The sequence below is a fragment of the Corvus moneduloides genome, chromosome 23 (genome assembly GCF_009650955.1).
Source record: "Corvus moneduloides isolate bCorMon1 chromosome 23, bCorMon1.pri, whole genome shotgun sequence".
In the NCBI taxonomy this organism is placed as follows: domain Eukaryota; kingdom Metazoa; phylum Chordata; class Aves; order Passeriformes; family Corvidae; genus Corvus; species Corvus moneduloides.
Genome location: NC_045498.1, coordinates 6,278,397 through 6,298,898, shown reverse-complemented (window position 1 = coordinate 6,298,898; position 20,502 = coordinate 6,278,397). Strand labels below are relative to the sequence as shown.

Here is a 20,502-nt window from a genome sequence, read left to right as displayed (position 1 = left end):
TTATATGACACTCCAAATATCCAAACACACAACTGCACTTTTCTGCTGAATTTATAACTCCTCTGGGAGAGGAATCTGCCCAACCTGCTCTTCCTGGTGTCTCCTCACACCCTGGGATGCTCTCAGCCCTCATGGGATGGACAAACCTCCCGTCAGAGCAGGGCCACTGCTCCCCACATTCCTCCTCTGCTCAGCCCTGGCTCCCAGCAGGGTCTCACATCCCCAAAACTGCACCTGCCTTCATTCCACAACGCCTGTCCTCTCCTGGAATGTCCCTGCAGCTGGGGGCAGCTGGGTTGGGTGGTGTGGGAAGGAGCTGGGTGCTCGCCAAGGTGTCAGGAAGAGCTCTGGAAACCATCCTGGGGTGGTTCAGGAGAAAAGGTGGAGCTGATGGTGGCCGTGAGGGGCTGGGAGGTGCCTTGGTCACAGCAGGGCAGGGCAGGGGGGCCGTGGATCCCCCCAAAGAGCAAAGCACAGCAGGACACCCAGAAACTGGTCCTGCCGAGCAGATTTGGGCCTGGTTTGGAGGATGCAGAAGGTTCTGTGTCCTTTGTGGTGGCTCGGTGGTGTTGTGACGCTGCCTCTGAGGTTTCATCTGAGCAGGAGGTGTTGGAGAGGCAGCAGAAGGAGCCAGAGATGTGATGGGAGCACGGAATCACGGAATGGTTTGGGTTGGAAGGGACTTAAGTCCCATCCAGTGCCACCCCTGCCATGGCAGAGACACCTGCCACTGCCCCAGGCTGCTCCAAGGCCCGTCCAGCCTGGCCTTGGACACTGCCAGGGATGAGCAATGGAGATGTGGATGAGATGAGGACGGGATAAGATGGAGGGAAAGGGAAGAGTGAATCCAGCCTGGCTTTCCCAAGCCCATCCTGGAGCACCACGTCCCTGTCCCTGCCCTCTGCTCGGAGCCGGTGCCACCACAGCCGTGTCCTTTGTACTCCCTGAACTTAATTAAAGGCAGTCCCGTGGCAGGGAAAGAAGAGAAATTTATAAAAACCATTTGCAGGCTTCTTTTGAATCTCTCCTTCTCCCTCCCTGAGCCAGATGAAGAAACGTCGGGGTTTAAGTCACTTGTTTAAAAATAAAAAGCCGGCGAGCAGCAGAAATCTCACGTCCTGTCTGCAATTTCCACACAAATAGGAACTCATAAAAGCAATAAACATCTTTGTCTCAGACATCGTTTTTTATTAAATGGGGGAGAATTAAACCATTGCACCAAGGCTGGAACGTGGCCAAATGGTGAAACATTTGTTCAGGATTAGGGCAAGAAATCCTTGTTTTAAGGAGCTCAGTGTCTTCTCCTGCCCGGCTGGACCGGTGTGAGCGCTGCAAAACACCCTGGGGTGTTCATCTCAGCTCCTCGTGGCTTTGGGGGATGCAACAGCCCCAGCCACGGTCTGGCTTTGCTTTTCTGGGCACGTCCGTGCAAATGGGGGCTGTTTGTGCAAATATTTAGGGCGTGAAACAAAAAATCCCAAAGGTTGGTTAGGAAAAGTGAATTTTTTTACTGTAGAAAAGGGAGTTTTTTGGCTTTCTGGGGGGTGGGTGAAGGAGAGAGGCACCAGTCCCCGTTTGCACAGATTGGACTCGCATCCAAGTAAAATATTGGGCAGAGACAGAAATGAATTTGCCTCCAGTCAGCGATTTTAGGGATATAAATCCTATTTTTAGGATATAAATCCTATTTTGGGGATATAAACCCTATTTTTGGGCATATAAACCCTATTTTTGGGATATGAACCCTATTCTTGGGACATAAACCTTGCTTTTGGAGGCCAGATCTTGTGCTTTCCCATGCTCCACCCCAGCACCCCACGGCTCGTGCCCAGGGCTGCTCCTGTTCCCCTGGGAGCTCCGGAGGCGCCGGGGCAGGGCAGGAGCTGTGCCTCAGTCACCAAACCACAAATGTCACATCCGTGAGTCAGTTCTCCATCGCCGGCAGCTCCGGGCGCGGGGAGGCCTCGGCACAGGGGCTGTTTGTCCCCAGCCATGGCTGTGTCCCCTCTTCCTCAGCTCTAAAACTGCTTTCGTTTAGTATTTCTTACTATTCTTATTCTTATTATTATTTTCAAGACAGTGGGACAGCCCACACGTCTGTGATCCGGGGGTATTTTCCGCATATCAAAAGGAAAAGAAAAGGAAAAAAATAAAGGGGGAGCGGGAAATAAACCAGAAACAAGGATTTTCCATTGCCACTGGAAGCAGCGAGAGCCTTTGGAACATGAGGAAAGTATTACCCGGGCTATTGTAAAATAAAATATAAAAACAACCCACATAGGAGGAGAAGGGAGAGATATATAATAATTAAATAAAAGGCCTCCGTTGGGAAGGGAGACGCTGGAAATTGGGCTTTTATTCAGCAAACTGTGTCGTGAAGACTGGGATTGCTGAATCCTGGATGGAGGGAGATGAGGCTGCTGGGTTTGTATTTGAGGCTCCAGGGTTTGTGTTTGCGCCTGGGGAGGTTCAGGGATCCCCGTGACACTGGAAGGGACCTCCTGCCCCCCTGGAGGGTCCCATCTTCATCCCAGCAAGGAGCATCCCGTGAGGGATTCTCATCCCACGAGGGATTCGCGCCCCAGCCAGGAGGAGACACCTTCCAAGGCTCTTTTCTCCCGCTGATGTTGGGATTTAGGGCTCCGGGGCCGCTCTTCCCCCCGGTGCGTGTTTATGGCGGCTACGCCGGGATGGGATTTTAGCGCCTGCGTGGTTTTTGTTAAAAGAACTCCTTAAAAACCCCAAACAGCACGGCAGGAATGGTGCGAGCGGCACAGCCCCGGCCCGGAGCCTGCCCTGGCTCCTCCTGGGTCGCGGGCAGGAGGGCTCAGCTCGGCGCGGCGACAGACAGACGGACAGCGGCTCCGACACTGCCCGCGATCACGGCCCGGGCTGAGCTGCTCATTTAAAGATAATTAATTAGTCAGTGAACCTCGCTCAGGGCTTTGCGGGAGGTTCCCTGCGCGGCTCCGGGTGCAGCATCCCGGCGCGGAGCTCCATCCGTGCGTCTGTCCGGGCGCTGGAGGGAGTTTTCCCGCAGGAAAAGCTCCGGCAGCGGCTGGAGCGGCCGCGCCGTGATCCCCGGAGCCAGCACGGGGGTGATTCCCGGGAGCAGCCCCATTCCCGAGCAGCACACGCCTCCCGCGGCTGCCGCAGGAATATCCCAGCTGGAGCTCGGGTTCTCTCCCGGGGAGAAGCCAAAGAAGCCGCGGAGGAAGCTCCGCTCGATCCCAAACACCGAAATATTCCCTGCTTCCGTTCCTCTTTGCATCGCTTAGGAAATGTTGAGGGGAATGTTGCTCCCTGCATGCCACGCTCGGCCGGGGTGGTGCGAGAGGATGCTGGAGCTGGGATTGGGGCTCTGGATCCATGGAAAAGCCAGGGAAGCTGTTTGTTCACAGCCTGGCAGGGATTAAATGCCAGGCAGGGGCTGTGCTGCTTCCCTTAAACTGGAGATGATTTAGGGGCAGAGCACGGCGATTTCAGTGACTCGGAGTCAGGAATAAACTCCTTAGGGGGATTTGGGAGAGGCTGTGCTGTTCTCCCTCATTAGGGCAGAGAAAGTTCCAGCCAGGGAACCCGAAGGTTAAATCAGATGTGCTGCTCCAAACCCAGCCCTGGCTCTGCAGCTCCCTTTTGCCACACCGTGTTTCACGGGGCACTTTTGTGCCCAATTACCCTGAGCCCTGTAATTAAACAGCTCTTTTTATTGGCCCTGGGTCCGTTTGGAAAATGAGAGAGCCTTCCAGGTTTTTTCCCATAGAATTTGGAAAAAATGCCAGGCTGGGAGGGGCAGCCCCAGCTCTGAGTCCTCGGGGGAGGTGAGGGGACACCCACAGTGTCTTGGCCCTGTTCCTGTGGGGTTCTGACAGCCCCACTCCCTGCCAGAGCAGGTGAAACAACCTCCTGGCAGTGTCCAGGGCCAGGCTGGACAGGGCTTGGAGCAGCCTGGGATAGTGGAAGGTGTCCCTGCCCATGGCAGGGGGTGGCACTGGGTGGGTTTATGGTCACTCCGACCCAAACCAGTCCAGGATTCTGTGATCTCCCCTGCCCTGCCAAGGCCTTCTCCAGAGCCAGCTTGGGGGAAAACCACAACCCCACTTCCCAACCCCCCCAGTTTTGCAGGGCCGGGCAGGTGCAGGGTGGCCCAGCCCTCAGGACATGCTGAATTTGTGTTTCCCAGCCCAGATCCCCTCTCTGCCCGCGTGAGACCCAGAGCTGCTCCCGTTCTGTCTGGACAAGTTCTCCATTTCTCATCCCCAGCCCCAAACTGCTCCAGAGCCTCTGTGACTTCCCAGGCCGTGTCTGGGCTGGGTGAGGAGCCTCCCGTGGTGGCAGGCAGCTGAGCCAGGCACCTCCTGCTTGCGTAGGAACTTTTATAAGAAACTTCTGCTAAAGCCCTGATGAGCTCACGCTGATGAATGAGCTGGGCTCGCTGGGGACGAGTTCCCTTCCCGAGCTGCCGGGGATGGACGAGAAGCAAACAGTGACTTAACAGCAGCCCTAAATAACAGCGAGCTGGAGCTGTCTCAGTTCATAGCCAGAGCGCAGAAAAGCACCTCCTGCCTCGTTTTCAGCCTGTGACTAATTCCCCCAAATTGGGGATTTGTCTGGGCCTCAGGGGATGTGTAAATGTCGGGTGGATTCGCAGACTGAGCCCTCTCAGGGGGTTTTTTGGAGCTGCTCTGCAACCTCCAGGCTCATTGATGGGCCATGCTGGGCAAAGTCACATCCATGAGAGCCTTTATGGAAGGATAGGTGTGAAAGAAAATGTTTGTAGAGGAAAAACCAATCTGAGGAAGGAGCAAAGGCAGCACAACCCAGAGCCTGCCCAGTCAGAGCAGAAATCACACCCCGGGGTTATTCTTGGAGTGAAAGTGGTGAATAATGGCAAAAAGCAGATGAACCTGGCAAAAATGGTGTGCCAGGCACAGGCTGAGCTTTGGGAGAGGGGGAACCTCTCCACCTGCAGCCAGAGGATATTTCAGGAAGGGCTTTGGAAGCTGAGCCCAGAGGTTTCTCCACTGCCCTGTGCTCGGTCAGGGTGGGACAGCACAGCCCTGTTATCCCCTCAGAGCACGGTGACGATGATGCACAGGGACCCTGCACTGCTGGGGGGTCTCTGGGACCAGAGGGTGCCCTCAGGGTGGGCAGCCTGGGTTCCTCTGGCGGTTCTGGTGTCCCACAGAGCAGTTCAGCAGAACTGGGCAGTGCTTGCCTGGCTGTGAAGCTGCTTCTGCTGAGACGTGACCTCTTTGAGACCCGAGCCAAAAGGGAAACTGGAGTTCCCTGTCTGGCACCAGCAGCGTCTCAGGCAGCTGCCAGACCCTGCTGGGGGGGTCAGCACCCCCTCCTGTCCTCACAGAGAGGGACAAACCCCGCAGGGAGGCCTCGGGCCGAGGTTTGCCCTTGCCAGGGATGGGGCTGAGCCTGTGGGATTGTATTCCCCGGGGGTCACTTTCTCTCCTCACGTTGGACTTCCCCAAAGGGAACTTTCCACAGCAGAGCCCAGCACAGCTCCCTCACCCCAGCGGGGCTCAGGCACATCCCTGGCCGCTGGTTGGTGTGTGGATGCTGACCCTTCCCAAGGATCCTGCAGGAGCCCCACACACCGGAGCGCTGCCAACTGCTTCATACCCGGAATCATCCCAACATTTCGGGCCAGGCTGTCGGGGAAATGCTCCTTGGGCAGCAGCCCTGCCCCTCCAGCCAATGCACGGGGACAGGGGGTGGATTTCCCACCCCCCCAGGACAGCAGCGAGTGCTGGGTCCAGCTTTACCAAAGCACCGCGGTTCTCCAAGGCAGGAAACATCGCTCTGCAGCATTTCCCTGTTGCAGCAGCGCTTTGCTCAGCACGTGCAGGAGGATTTCCCTGCGCCTTGGAGCTCTGCCCAGGAGCCTTTCCGTGACAGAGCTGCTCCGAGCGCCTCTCCCTGCAGTCAGAACTCAAACCCCGTTTTTCTGCGCCCGTCGTGCTTTTCTCGCCGTCATGTGCCTTTCGGTTCCTCTTTTCACCATCCAGACGTTTCCCCTTTTTCTTTCCTTTGGAATTTTTTTTAATTTCTCCCCCTGTCGCGTTTAGGGTTTTGGAGGGTCTGGCAGCGCCCCGGGCTCCGGTGGCACCGCCGTGGGACAGGAGCCCGACGCTCCCTCCTTTCCCGGGTGGGTTTGGCTGTGCTGGGCTCCAGGGAAGGTCTCTCCAGGGGTTCCAGGAGCCTTCCACGGGAAATCGACACGCTGGAGGTGTCTCCAGCCAGGAGAGCCCTCATTCCCTGCAGGATCTGGCAGAGGCGGCGTCACCCCTCCCTAAAACTCCTCCGAAACCCCCTCAGAGAGAGAAACTCCCATGAACTCGAGCAGCTCTGAACAAAGCTCAGCGTTTCCAGTTGTGCTCCGCACCTTTGGGCATTTTTGGAGGAGAGATGGGGTGTCCTTAGGTGCTCCATAACCTTTGCATGAATGGTTCCTTTTCTGTGCATAAGCACATTCTTGAAGGAGTGTTGGGCTTTCATTCTGCTCTCGCCCCAGCCGACGGACTCCTCTGTTCACTTGTTTAAATCAAGCATAAAGCTCTAACTGTTCTTTGAATATTTATGACCAGTTTTTATCTCATGCCATGCATACAAAGCATACTTGATCCCTTTCCTAAAAGTTTTTTCAAGTGCAAAGTTTTAAAAACATGTGGCTTTTATTGCAGGCAGGAATGAATAACAGCATTCCACCCATAACCACATTAAATGGAACAGTAATATTCATATGCGTAAGGGCAAAAGCTGCCTTGTTTCCTATTTGCAGTCCAACTCTGAAATTAATTAAGAACTAAGAGGATCTGACAGTCATTAGGATCTTTTAAAAAGGAGTGGAAGTGGCAGATGGGACCCACGCTCCAAAAAGCGCGGCCGTGCTATCAATAGCACAGAGGATGTGAGCCCCGAGCGTGCTCCTCATCGCGGGGCTGTTGTGGGGAGAGGAGAATCGCGGCCCCGAACAATGAAGAATGGCACTTTCGTGACTTCACAACCGCAGCATTCACGTCAATCGCACTCGTGCTCCCGAGTCACTTCGCAGCTTTTGAAAATCTCGTCTCATCCCCCGGCGCTGCGCACGCCCGGGCGGTTTGTGCCACACCCGCAGCACAGCGCGCCCGGTGCCGCGGGACAGAGGGTCCCGGATCCCCTTGGGAGGTGACAAATCCCCCAAGGGCAGCGGGATTGCTCCTGTATCCCGCTGAGCCGCCCCGCTGGCTGCGTGTGGCTCCCACCGCTGCCGTCCCGAGCGGCGGAGGGGGCGGGTGTGGCTGTGCCCGCACCGGGGTGTCCCCTGGGGATGCTGATGGAGATGAGGGCTGGTACCAAAACCTGCAGGTATCGAATGGGGACAGCTGGGAAGCCCCAAAGCCGTCAGGAGTGTCACTGACGACGATTTCTCCAGCGCAGAGTTTTGCAGTCATTCAAACGCTGCTGAATGAAACCTGGGCCCGGCAGCCAGGTGGGAACCTCAAAGTGATTTCCCTGCTGACAGCATTCCACGCCAGGATCTGAAACTCTGGCTAAAGCCTCCCTCCTGCTCCTCCTCCTCCCGCTGCCCCAAGCGAGGACCTCGGGCGCCAGGGCTGTGCACGCACAGCGAGGTGGGACCGGGCAGCTGCGGCTCCCGGGGGGTTGCTGGATGTCCTGGCTCAGGATCCGCCCTCAAACTGCAACCTTGGGATTGGGGCTGGGCAGGGCAGGGCCCCCACTGCGGGATCCCCCGACCCCGGGGCACAGCAGAGCCCGGGGCAGCCCCGCTGCAGCCGTCCTGGGGCCGCTCTGGCAGCTGCTCTCTGCCCAAGACGAGGTTTCCCTGATTTATGTCTGGGGCAGCCGCTGCCTTTTCCTCCCCCAGTTTGCCCTCATTCCTCCCCCTGAGCCCCGCAGCTTCCTCCTGCAGGAGCCTCTGCCCCCAGCGCCCGGACCTGCCCCGTGGGAGCCCGTTCGAGCAGTGACACTCAGGGGTTAAAAATTGTCACCACCGTGCACCCCATTGGCCCCGGCATCTGCTGTTTGATTTATGAATGAATTGCACGCTCCCTCCCTGCGTGCTGCTCTCAGATCCCCTTCCCTGAGCTACAAAATAGATCCAGACACCCGCCTGGCCCTACTGAGCGCCGAGCTCCTGAGAGTTTGCGATGAATTTTTAATAGAAAGCTTCCTATGAGCCTCTGCTCTCGCCGCTCTGCTGTCGAAACGAGAGGGTCTGCTGCTAAAAGAGCAGCTCAAATGAATTAAAAACTACAGAGGAGCCTGCAAGGGAAGTAATCCCAATGAGGAATGATTTAAAGAGCTGCTGACCTCCCCGCGATGCGAACAGTAGCTTTTGAGTGTTTGTAAAGAGGCCCATGCAAATCCTGGGTCTGATACTCTATTAACCTCCTCGGGAGTGCGGGGAGGGCGGTGGAGTGATAATCCCCACGTGTCGACATCTCCTGGTTTGCGGAGGACCAGAGCAGCGGGAGCTCCGCCGCCTGTTTGAAGCTCTGGATCCTGCTGTGTTGGAAAAGCAGAATTCAGACGGAAACTCGTTCCTCCTTGGGCGCAGTTCCGTGGGTCCCCGGAGCGCTGGGGTGGCTTTTCTTGGCTGGACATCTCTTGCAGAAGCAGCCACGGGGTTGCTTCTGCGTCTCGGGAGGTCTCCAGACAGTTTTGAGGTTGTGGGGAGCCTGGTTTGTCACAGCTCTGTGGCTTGGGTCTCATCGCCTACTGCTGCGAGTCAGCACCTACGTGCAGGGCCCTACTGTGGGGTGTGGGGTGAGCCTGCACCCCGCCACCCTGAGGGGAGAACAGGGCAGGCTGGGAGGGCAGGGAGCGGTGAGAGAGAGGATTTGGGGAAGGGAGCAGGAGGTGGTACCCAGCACACCCGGGACTGCAGCTGTGGGTGACTCGGGGAGGCACTGGGATGGTGCTTGGGGGAATCCAGGTGATGCCTTCAGCACCCGTTCCGACCGGTTGCTCCCAATATAAAAAGGGATTAGGGGAATTTGTGGATGGCGGGGCTGTGATAGATCAGCGAAGGCAGGGAACGACCCGTCCTGCTGCAGGGCGGCACCTCGGTCCTGCAGGGACCCAGCCCCAAATCACCCCACGGCGCTTGCAGGACGGGGCGAGCGGCCCCAGCGGGGCTCCACCTGCCCGTGCGGGGACCCCTGCCCTCCGCGGCCCCGGGGGGTGACAGGCACAGGGCGGGGCGGGGGCAGAGGCGGGGTAGCCCCGGGGGTCAGCTTAGCAGCGGGAAGGGGCAAGAGAAGCATCGGGGCGGGCGGGGCGGGAGGTGTCGGTATCGCGGGATGGTGCGGGGGTGTCAGCAGCCCGGGGGGTGTCAGCATCCCATCCCATCCCGTCCCGTCCCGTCCCGTCCCGTCCCGTCCCATCCCGTCCCGTCCCATCCCATCCTGTCCGTCCCGTCCCATCCCATCCCATCCCATCCCATCCCATCCCATCCCATCCCATCCCATCCCATCCCATCCCATCCCATCCCCTCCCATCCCATCCCCTCCCATCCCATCCCCTCCCGTCCCATCCCATCCGTCCCGTCCCGTCCCATCCCATCCCATCCCATCCCGTCCCGTCCCGTCCCGTCCCGTCCCATCCCATCCCATCCCGTCCCATCCCATCCCATCCGTCCCGTCCCATCCCATCCCATCCCATCCCATCCCATCCCATCCCATCCCATCCCATCCCATCCCGTCCCGTCCCGTCCCGTCCCGTCCCACCCCATCCCATCCCATCCCATCCCATCCCATCCCATCCCATCCCATCCCGTCCGTCCCGTCCCGTCCCGCCCCGGCGGAGCCCCGGTGCCAACCAGCGGCCGCACCGCGGAACTGCAGCCTCGTCCCGCATGCGCCGAGTGCCCCCCGTTCACCGCTCCGTGCCCCCGCCGGGGGTACCGGGGGCACCGGGACGGGCCGTGCCCGACCCCCGGCAAACCCCGGATCCGCCCGCAGCTCTGCCCCCGCCCCGGGGTTTCTGCTGGCAAACGGGGGGCGAAATTAGAACTGAACCGGCGGCCGCTTTCACCTAAAAAGGGCAGAATCTGAGCGACGGTAGCGGCGGGGGCCGGCCCGACCCGCGGGGCCGGCGGGGCTCGGGGCTGCTCCCGGCGGCGGCTCGACGGCCCCGGCGGGCCCGGCGCGGATCCCGGTGGTTGCCGGGGTGTAACGGGAGCTGCGGAGCAGGAGCCGCCGCTCGTCGTTTAAAAAAAAATGTGTATTTATTGTTGTTGTTGTTGTTGTTTTTCTTCTGGAGAAACACCGGGGGTTTCTGGGCCTGGCGGAGCCCGGCCCGGGCTCGCCGTTCGAGGCACCGCGGCTGGCGGAGGAAAATCGTTCATTACTGAGTGAAGAGAGTCCAGGAAAAAGGAATTTTTTGGTGTTGGGCTTTAGTTTGGCTTGTTTTAAGGAAACTCTCGGATGGACCGTGCCGGTCTGCAAAAACACCGTGGGACCGAGTCGAGCCCCGGGAAACAGCCGGGGAGCAGCGCGGGCACAGCAACCTCCTCCTCTCCCCCGGTTCCCCCTCCGGTTCTCTGCCGGTTCTGCCCCCGCCCGCCCCGCGGTTCGGGGCACCCGCGGAGCGCAGGGAGCCGCCGCCTCCGTTGTGTTTGTTCCCGCAGAACCGGTGGCTTCGCCACGAATTTTCTCGCCAACGATTCCGGCCGGAGCCGCCGGCCCTGCCCGCAGCCGCAGCCCCGGGAGACCTGCCGGGGGCTGCGGGCGCCCCGAGACCGCTGGGGATGAGATGGCTCGCAATTTTGGGGAGGGCAGAAGGCGGAGGTTTGGGAGCCGCAGACCGTGCGGCGAATCGTCCCGTTGGGGACGCGAATGCCGGTGGTCCCCGCGGCCGCCGCTCCCGCCGCCCCGCCACAGTCGCGCCGCCGCGGGGAAGGCGCGGGCCGCGGCGCCTGCGGGAGCGCTCAGCGGCGGGGGACGCGCTGTATCCTCAGCCGCTCCGGACGGCCGCGGCTCCGGCCCCAAACCGGCCCCACCGCACCCCAAAACCTCCCCGGCGGCGGCCAGAAACCACCGGAGCGGCCCCGACGTGCGCCCGCGGGGGGCGTGTCCGGCGAGACCACGCCCCTTCCCGCGAAGCCACGCCCACGCCGGAATTAACCACGCCCCCCCCCCGCGGGCGAGCGACGGTGGGCGGGGCCAGAGCCCCCCGAGGACTCCCATTGGCGGAGCGGCCCGTCCGTCACGGCGGCCCCGCCCCCCTGGGGCCGGCAGTAAATACGGTACCGGGCGGCGCGGCGGGGCCGGCAGCGGGGCTCGCACGGGGAGCTGGCAGCGGGGCTCGGGCTCGGCACGGGGAGCCGGCAGCGGGGCTCGGGCTCGGCACGGGGACTCGGCACGGAGCGCAGCTCACCCACCGGCGGCGAGCCCCGGAGTCGCGCGGGACCCGACCCCCCGCGCCGCCGTCCCCGCGCCGCCCCGCCGAGGACGGCGCTCCGCCGGCACGGAGCGAGGCAGCGCGGGGCTCGGCCTCCGCCGCCGCCCGCCGCCGAGCCCCGCCGGGTGCCCGCCCGTCCCGCCCGGCTCCCTGACGCCCGCCGTTGTGATGCGTATTCCCGTAGACCCGAGCACCAGCAGGCGCTTCACTCCCCCGTCCACGGCCTTCCCCTGCGGTAAGATGGGCGAGAACAGCGGGGCGCTGGGGGCCTCCGCGCCGGGCGCCCGCGCTCGGCCCGAGGTGCGCTCCGTCGTGGATGTCCTGGCCGACCACGCCGGCGAGCTGGTGCGCACCGACAGCCCCAACTTCTTGTGCTCGGTGCTGCCGTCCCACTGGAGGTGCAACAAGACGCTGCCCGTCGCCTTCAAGGTAAGTCCCGAGCCCCGACGGCTCGCGGGGACCGAGCTCGCGACCCGCTCGCCCTTTTCCCCTCCGCTCCTTTCGCTTTAAATCGCTCCTGACATCACCGCCGAGGGAGCCGGGGTTATTATTTTTAATCAAATAGCCCAGTTTATGATTTTTAATCAAGTCTCCGCATTGCCCCGCGGTCACGGCATCTTAGATATTCCGTACAGTTAGGAGCGCTCAGGCAACTTTGAAGTTTAATGAGATGGAGGTTAATTACCTTCCTGGGAGAGGGAGAGCGAGGCAGGGAAGGGAGATCTAATCTGCAAAAAAGTCGAGCGAAGAGCTGAAGCCCCGGTGCCGGGCTGCGCTTCCCGGGCTCCCCGCGGCTCCCGCTGGGACACCCCCGGGCCGGGCATCCCCGCTACCCCCGCGGGGGACGGCGCCGGCCGGGGGAAGCCAAAACCCATCCGGGGAGAGGCGAGGGGAGCCGGGCAGGGCGGCAGCGGAGTCCCGAGGAGCCCGGCGGGGTGAGGGGGGCTCTAAAGCGGGTTCCCCCGGCCCCGGGAGCTCCGGGCGCTGCTCCCCGGGAGGGGTGGGGGCCCTTCCCCGCCGGCCGGGCCGGTCCCGGCGCTTTCCCGGGCCGGGCGCGGGGCTCCGGGGCCTCGCTCGCGGCCGCCCCGCGCTCGGCAGCGCTTTATTTTTATCCCGAATCCATCAAAATAAACGCACCAGCTCCTCCGATGGGGCCGAGGGTGGCCTGACGCCCCCTTTACCCCCTCCCCGCGGACACCCTGTCTGCTTTTAACCCTTTTTGAGCCCATTTTCCTCTTCCCCCTCCGATTTTCTCAGCCTTCCTCGGCGGCTGGGGTTGCTTTTGGTTTTGCTTTGGGGTTTTTTGTGCGGGTTTGGAGGGGGAAGCGTAGCGCAGGTTGGCTTCGGTGAAGGTTAATTTTAGCCTAAAATGCTCTGGCCCTGCCTAGGTCGTTGCCCTCGGAGATGTCCCCGATGGGACCGTGGTCACGGTGATGGCGGGGAACGACGAGAATTACTCGGCGGAGCTGCGCAACGCCTCTGCCGTGATGAAAAACCAAGTAGCGAGATTTAACGACCTCAGATTTGTTGGGAGAAGCGGCAGAGGTAGGTACCGGCCAGGAAATGGTTGGCCTTTTTCTTTGGGTTTTTAGAGGGGGAAAAAAAAGAAAAGAAAAAGGGAAAAAAAGTTTCTCTTTTTTTAAAAAATTATTTTCTTTTATAATTTTTATTTTACTTTTAAATTTTATTTTAAAATTTATTGGTCGGTTTGTTTGGTTGGTGGTTTTTTTTTTTTTTTCCCGATTTATTCTATGTTATATTTTATTTCAACCGTGGCTTTGTTGCCGGGAGAAGCCCCCCAGCCCCAGAGCGGTTCTCGAGGGGTGAGAGGGATGCAGGAAGGATGCGGGAGGGATGCGGGAGCAGCCCCGGCCCTGTCGGCAGCTCTGCCTCGTTCCTCCCAGGGCTTCTTCTCTGCCGAGGTGTCGGGAATGGGAGGTGCAAAGGAAAAAAAAAATTAAAATACAGACTTAAATATATCTAAATATTTATAAATCTATCTAAATACAAATAAAGCAGCCCTGGCCCGAATCCTCCCCAGTTTCTCCAATCGCGCAGGAGGCAGCGGGGGGTGCTCGGTGGGCAAACCCCACCTGGCAGCTCGACTTTAAATAGCGAAAATCAAGAGTTTAAAGTGAAATAATAACGCAGAGCTCGGCCTGGCACGGGCACGGAGGCAGCGGGCGCTGCTCCACGGGGAGCTGCGGGTGCTCGGGGGGGATTCTGCTCGTTTTCCACACGCCTGTGGCAGGGGAAAGCAGGATGGCAGTTTGGCTTCCCGGGTTTTCCCAAACAAATCCGTCTGTGCCATCTGAGCAGGGGGAAATAAACCCCCTGGAAATGTTAAACGAGCCCGCCCTCGCCGTACCTGAGTTTCCGAGGGTATAAATAGAATTTCGGCATTTCATCACCAACAAACGCTGCAGATCGAAGCACTTAATTCTGCATTTGAACCCGAATAAGAACTCTGTGTTTTAATGGCCATATGGCAGCATTTTCTCAAAGGCTTCAAATGTATACACACAGTGTCAGATATATTTTGACTTCTCTGCATTAATTAAAAGCAGTGATGTTAGGAATTATTTGCATGTAATAACTGTTTACTTGTTCCTCTTTATGAAACTTGAATAGTTTACATTCTTTCATACATTTCCTTTTTCCTGTTGGCTCCTTCTCCATGTTGCAGTTTCTTTAAAACTCCCCACTTAACTGGTTGCAGGTTGATGGATGGAAAATGTTTTTCTTTTATGAATTAAGCTTTCATTTCTGTAATCAATTATTCTCTTAGGCTCTTTTCTTTCTGGTTGGGCTTTTAAAATTTTTTTTCTTCATCCTCGCACAAATTTCCAAACTGAACGCAACCCAATCTCAGCGTGACTCTTGCATTCATTATTAACTTGCTTCCTCTGCACTCTCAGGCTCGGAATTAGTAGGGGTTTGGTCTCATAAAGCCCTCGGTGAATAAACTCCTTCCTCGGGCAGAGTCCTCCCAACGCTCATTACAGCAGTGGCAGCAGCTCCGCTGCCTCTAACGGGCGGAGCTCGGGCGCTAATTATTTTAATTTTTTTTTTTTTTTTACATATTCTAGTGGGATGAGGCTTTGTCATATTCAGAGAGAAACAGCCCCACCGGGGTTCCCTGGGGCCGGCTCAGTGGGGTTTTCTCCCCGTGTGAAGGGTGGATTTCACTCCCCGTGTCTGGCGCTGCTTTCCCGGCATGGGGCTCTTCCAGAGCAATTTACTGTGAAAAATCGCTCCTACTGAATTTTTATCCCGGGTGTCACACTCGCTCTGCCTTGTTTGGCTCCATCCCTGACAGCCCGGTGCTGCTTTCATTTATTCTGGCAGAAATTTGGAGTCGCTGTGGAATATTTCCCTGTGTGTGTACAAATGTTTGTGTAAATCCGAAGTGAGGACGTGTGGATCCGTAAACACGGATCCTGCTGCAGCCCTGCCGTGTGCCCGAGCTGCAGGAGCCTGGAAAACCCCCGGCAGCCAGGCTCTCCTTGGGAAAACGCGACTCGAAACGGGCCAGATTTGGGTATTTTTAGTAATAAGGTGTCAGGGATTATTCCCTGGCGCTGTGAGCTCGGAAGAGCCGCTCCTAACTCCCCCCTAAAAATAAATTCCCATCTCCATGTGCAGGACAAAGAGGGAAAAAAACCCAGACTTTTTTGCTCAGATTGAGCTGTATAAAATGAAACTAATCCCTGTTGCACCCCCCGCCTGCTCTCCCAGCTGGAATATACCCCCGGAGCATCCCCTGGAGCCGGCGGTGCTCCCAAACCCGCCCGGGAGCCCGGATCCAGCCCCGGGGCACGGTGGGGGTGAGAAACCCCAGCCCGGCTTCCTGAGAAGGCGGGAAATGAGTAAAAATGATGCTGGGGCAGAATCATCATTTTCGGTTCAGGGTTTGAGAGAGGCAGAACCGGCCCGGGCTGGGTTTGTGTCTGCAGCGAGGGACTCCGAGGCAGGGAGGTTGTTTCCCGTGGAGAATACAAAATTTAAGATAATGATAATAATAAAATTAATCCCTTTTAATGCAGTATAAACGGGCACACGGAGGTTCTGGGGTTCTGTGCTTCACAGCCGGGTTTTCCCGCACGCTGCCTGCGAACCCTTCCCTCTCCTCCTGCAGAATTCCCTAAATAAATCGCTCCTCATCCTCTTCATCCCGCGCTCTGGCTCTGCAAAGGTTTTACCAGCAAACCCTCGGTGCTGGTTGTTTTTTCCGCGGCCGTGGCTGCTCCGGGAGCCTCCGGGCTCCACGGGCTCGTCCCGTCCCGTCCCTGCAGGTTGGCAGCAGGGGCTGTATCCTTGGCGATTCACACCGACAGCATTACATTTCTTTTGCCCTCCTTTCTGTGCAGAACATCAGCCGAAGGTTTGTGCGTTGTTCAGTCCCGGCTGGAAAGCCGAGGTGAGGCGGGGATTGGTGCTTGCTGTCGGTTTTAGAGCCGGCATTCCCCCCTTTCCGTGCTCCCTGGAGGAATTCTCCCACCTGGGATAATTCCAGGATGTTCTCCGCGGGAGATAATTTCATTTTTTCAGATTATTCCTTTTTTTCCTCCTAGCTGGATAAATCCTGTTTTGTTTTGCTGTGGATATTCTCAGGTCCGACCCTGTGGAGGTTGGTGATGGTCGGGATCTGAAAACCCCTGATTGCTTTAGGAGAAAAGGGAAAGGAGGTGGTTTCTTACTGCTTTTATTTGAGGAATAAAGGCTGGAGGAGCAGAAATCCATCACACAGAGGTTTATTCCTCATATCCTGCTGGGGTTCAGCCCTCTGGAGTACCCGAGACCTTTGAAATCCCGCAGGGATTGCTGCTGGGGGCTTGGTCAGAAGTGGTTTGTGCAGCCTCCTTCCTTTACCCGAGGGTTTCCTGAATTTGGGGAGCCTGAGGGAGAGCTGAGGCCCTTCCTGTGGGGATTTCTGTTCTCCCGCAGCCTCCCCTCGGCTGGATATCGGGTCCCAGCCACAGCCAGGCAGGGACAGGGCAGACGGGCTGGCATGAGGATGCCCAGGCTGTGGGAGGTGAAGGGTTTGGGGTCGGGGTGGTAACACCCTCTGTGATGATAAAGGCATTTTCAGGCTGCGGATGGAAACTTCTGCTGGGGCAAGGGGGGGCTCTTCTTGCAAAATTTGGATCCCAAGAGCTTTTCACTGATTTATTCCTTGTTTTTTTTGTATAAAAGGTGACAAGCTCGGTGCTTCAAAAGCATCTCTGAAACCCCCCTGAGGGTATCCAAAGCCCTTCCCAGCAGCAGATTCCTGCTCTCTGGGCAGGGCTGGGAGAGGGGACAGTCCCTGCCTGTCTGGTGACCACTTCTGGTGGCCAAAGCTGGCCGGAATCAGTTCTCATTTTGCAGTTCCCAGTTTTTGGCCCTCCCGTGGGTGCTGAGGCCGAGCACAGCTCCCTCCAAGTGGGAGCATCCACAGGGACCAGGCCATGGATCCCCCATCTCCTGCCGGCTGATCCCACCTCCCCAGCTCCTTCCCAAGGGAGCATCCCATGGGCACCAGGCCCCAAATCCCCCCACGGAGGCGATCCCGCATCCAGCGCTGTTTCAGGGCTGGGTTATCACGGGAAAAGGAGAAGCTTCCGAGCGGGAAAACCCCAGGAAGCTGCTCTGGGTGGAGGGGTCGGTACAGGCACAGGGCAGGGGAGGGGGGACGAGCGACTTTTCCATGCGGGAAGGTGCCGGCTCCTGCCCTGAAGCGGCTCCAGGGCTGTGTCTGCCGCAGCCAGCGGAGCCCCAGCGGGAGCCGCCGGGCTTTGTGTCCCGGCAATCAGGGCTCGTTAAACGCAGTGATGTGTGCGGGGATTTGTGTCCGAGCCCGCTCGGGCAGGAGCCTCTCTCTCTCCCACAGGAGCTGAACCCATGGGGAGGATCCTCACTCATGTTGTGGTTTTTTTCCCTCCCTCCCTCCCTCCCCACCGTCCTTAGGGAAAAGCTTCACCCTGACCATCACCGTGTTCACCAACCCCACGCAAGTGGCCACCTACCACCGAGCCATCAAAGTGACCGTGGACGGACCCCGGGAGCCCCGGAGTAAGTGAAGGGTTGGATGTGGCAGCTGATAATTGCGGGGAGGGGGTGCAGGGGCCGAGCTCTGCCTGGCTGAGGGGTGCAGGATGCGGAGCCGGCGCTCGGAGCTGAGGGATGGGCTTGGGGAGGCACCGTTTGCTGCTCGGATTTCCCCGTGTGTCCCTCCCTCCCTGCCTCTTGCTCCGTATCCCACCGCGGAGGGATGGTTTCTAGCTCCTTGCCCTGTTCCCTGACCCATCTTGGAGGGACAATTTTACAGCTCCGGGTTGGGATGTTGGGAAAACTCTTTGGTCTTCGATGGCGAAAGGACAAAGGACCCAACCTGGCGCTGCAGGGGGGGGGTTCGGGGAGTTGTGAAATCAGGTCTGTGCTCGGCTTGGGGCTGATTGCTGGTGATTAAACTAAAAACGGTGCAGGTTCCCGCGGTGCTGAGCCGGTGTCTGCTCTGGCACAGCTCCTTCCCCTCGGCTTCGCGGTGGTTTCGCTTTCGGGCTGTCAAAGGCTGGGGCTGGCAGCGCCCGCGGCCGGGGGCTGAGCCTGGAGAAACCAAAGAGACTCTGCGACCGCAGAACCGTCTCTGTTGTGATCGGGGAGGCTCTCCCGGGGGCAGGATGGTGCCTCGTGGTTGAGGGAGGCTCCGGGAGCTGCCCTGGCTGCGTTGGGTTTCGGCGTCGGGCTGCTCGGAGCTCCCCCCGGCGCTCCCAGCCATCCAGGGAAACGCTCTGAGCTGTCGCCCGCGGGAGTTTCCTCTCGCCACGAGGATTATTTGCCCTGTGGGACGCCCCTGGTCGGTGGGACCTTGTCTCCGGGGCCTCCATCTCTGGCTTTTCGCTCCGGCTTTGCCTTCCTGCTCGCTCGGCACCAGCCCGGGACTATAAAGCCGAGTTTGTTCCCTTTGCGTGTGAGGCTGTCAGTGCCCACATTGAGGGGAAGCGGTTTGATCCTTCGAAAAACGCCTCAGAAAACATTTTCTGTTGATGCTGTCGCCGGGCCATCGGTGCCCCTTGATGTCAGGCCAGGTGGAGGCTGCTACCTCTGCCAGGGGGTTTCATTTGCATCGAGCTTTGGTGGATTTTCTTCCCCCTCGATTTTATTTTGGAGCCTGTCGAGGCTGGATTTGGAAGCTGGAATGCAGGAAATCCAACGCTGCTGTTGTGGGGAGTTTTTTTAAGCCAGAAACACCAGGCAGGTCCGTGGTGTGGAGCACCTGTGGGTCGTGGTGGGTGCTGGGGCTGGGCAGGGAATTTCACAACTCTGCCAGGAGTGTCAGGAATAGAAATCAGCCCTCCTGACTGCTGGCTCAGCGCCTTATCAGCTTCATCAGATCACCTTTCTAATAATAATAATAATCATCATCATCATCATCAGGAATACATAAATAATAATACAAGGTGAGATAGTTGCTACTCCCGGAGCTTGGTTTGGCCTCCCCGACAGCCAAACCCCAGTGAATCACACCCGTTCCTCCTGAATTTCAGCATTTCACCCCAGAGCTCCCCATCCTTCATTTCAATTTTCTGATACGGAGGCCGTGGCAATTCGGCCACAGCTGAGGATGGAGCAGCTTGTCCTGGCTCTGGTGTGGGGTGCCCAAGGGATGCCCGCAGTGGGACACAGCCCAGGTGCAAGGGCAGCAGTTTTTGGGGGCTTTTCTTTTTTTGGTGATGATTTCTGCACCTCAAAATGTGCTGGAAGTGTCAGCTCCTTGAGGAGATCTGCGTGGTGTTTATTTGCTGCTTGTGCCCTTGCCTTGTGTGACGCCCAAAGGTTGATTTCCCCCCATCCCTGCACCCCCCAGCCCATAAATTGCTGATAAAAAAGGTTCAGACCAAATTTGTGTCTGTTTCGGGATTTTTTTTTCAGGCAATCATAGATTTTTTGGCAGTAAAGGTCATGTTTTGGCTCCCACTTTGACCCTGGGGCTTGAACTCATGGTTGATGAAGTTCCAGTGGAAGAAAAACATTTTTTAAAAAATCTCTTTTTTGCCACATTTTCTAATGAAGACGAAAATTTCAAAAGAAAAAAAAAAAAATCAAATAACACCTTTCCCCCCTTCCCACTCTGCAGAAGCCCTGGGTGTGGAAACAGCAGCTGTAAAATGATCCTGGAAAGCCGAGGTTTTCCTGGTTCACCTGCCACTGGGTGGCTCCCGGGCACAGCACCCAGGCAGTGCCAGCACTGGCACCCGGGGTGGCATTTGGGGCTGGCACGGCCCTGGTGATCCCCACCTTGGGCCAAACACCGTGGCTGGTGCTGCTCTGCCTTGTTTGGCTGTGGGGGGGTGAGAGCTGCCAGCAGGAGCTGCAAGTTTTATATTTATATATATTATATACACTTTTTAACACATATGTTAATCTGTGTGTGGATACATGGAATTTTTTCCCCTTCTTGGCTTCAAAAGATGGGCCACGGTGTGTGTTGGCTCCTCTTGTGAGGATCAGCACTGGGCAGGGCTGGAGGCTGATGTGGGGCTGGTGGAGAGGACAAAACCCATCCTTAACGTGGAAAGAATTGGCCATTTGTCTGGGTGTCCTGGGAAAGCCCTGGGCAGCGTCTTCTCAGCTGCAGCAGAATCCCTCCAGCAAACGTCCTTGTGGGCTTCAGGGGCCAGAACTGTGGCTGGGCTCCACCTCTGAGCATCCCATTCATCTTCTGCCCTGGCCCATCGCTTTATCTCAGCCCTTGAGCGAGGCTTTTAACTCAGGCTGTGCCCAGAAAAAGCTTCTGAGGAGTCTGAGGCCGAGCAGGGGTGGGTGGGAGATCCCAGGGAAGCGGGTGACGGGCAGAGCCCTGCCAGGGAAAGAGGGAGCAGGAGAGCTGGAGCAGGAGGAGGCTCCCTTGGGAGCCTCCAGGAGCAGCACCAGGGGTGACACCAGCGCTGGCTCTCCTTGAGCATCTCCTCCAAGCCGTTCCCCAGGCTCCTCCCAGTGCCCCGCTCGCTCTGAGCTCCTTTTCCTTGTGCTCCAGCTCTTTCTGGGTTAGATCTGGAGGGAAAAAAAGGACATTCTGTCAAGTTGGCACCTTAG

At 58.1% G+C, this 20,502-nt stretch overlaps 1 protein-coding gene across 1 annotated transcript in view; it reads left to right on the top strand.

Annotated features, from left to right (window-relative positions):
* Nucleotides 1-11,529: 11,529 nt before the first annotated feature.
* Nucleotides 11,530-20,502, top strand: part of RUNX3 (RUNX family transcription factor 3) — a 35,578-nt gene continuing 26,605 nt past the window's right edge. The window contains exons 1-3 of the mRNA XM_032132398.1: nucleotides 11,530-11,853; nucleotides 12,813-12,969; nucleotides 17,374-17,478. Coding sequence (XP_031988289.1) covers nucleotides 11,593-11,853; nucleotides 12,813-12,969; nucleotides 17,374-17,478 — 523 coding nt within the window. The 5' untranslated portion in view covers nucleotides 11,530-11,592. The remainder of the gene's footprint in view (nucleotides 11,854-12,812; nucleotides 12,970-17,373; nucleotides 17,479-20,502) is intronic.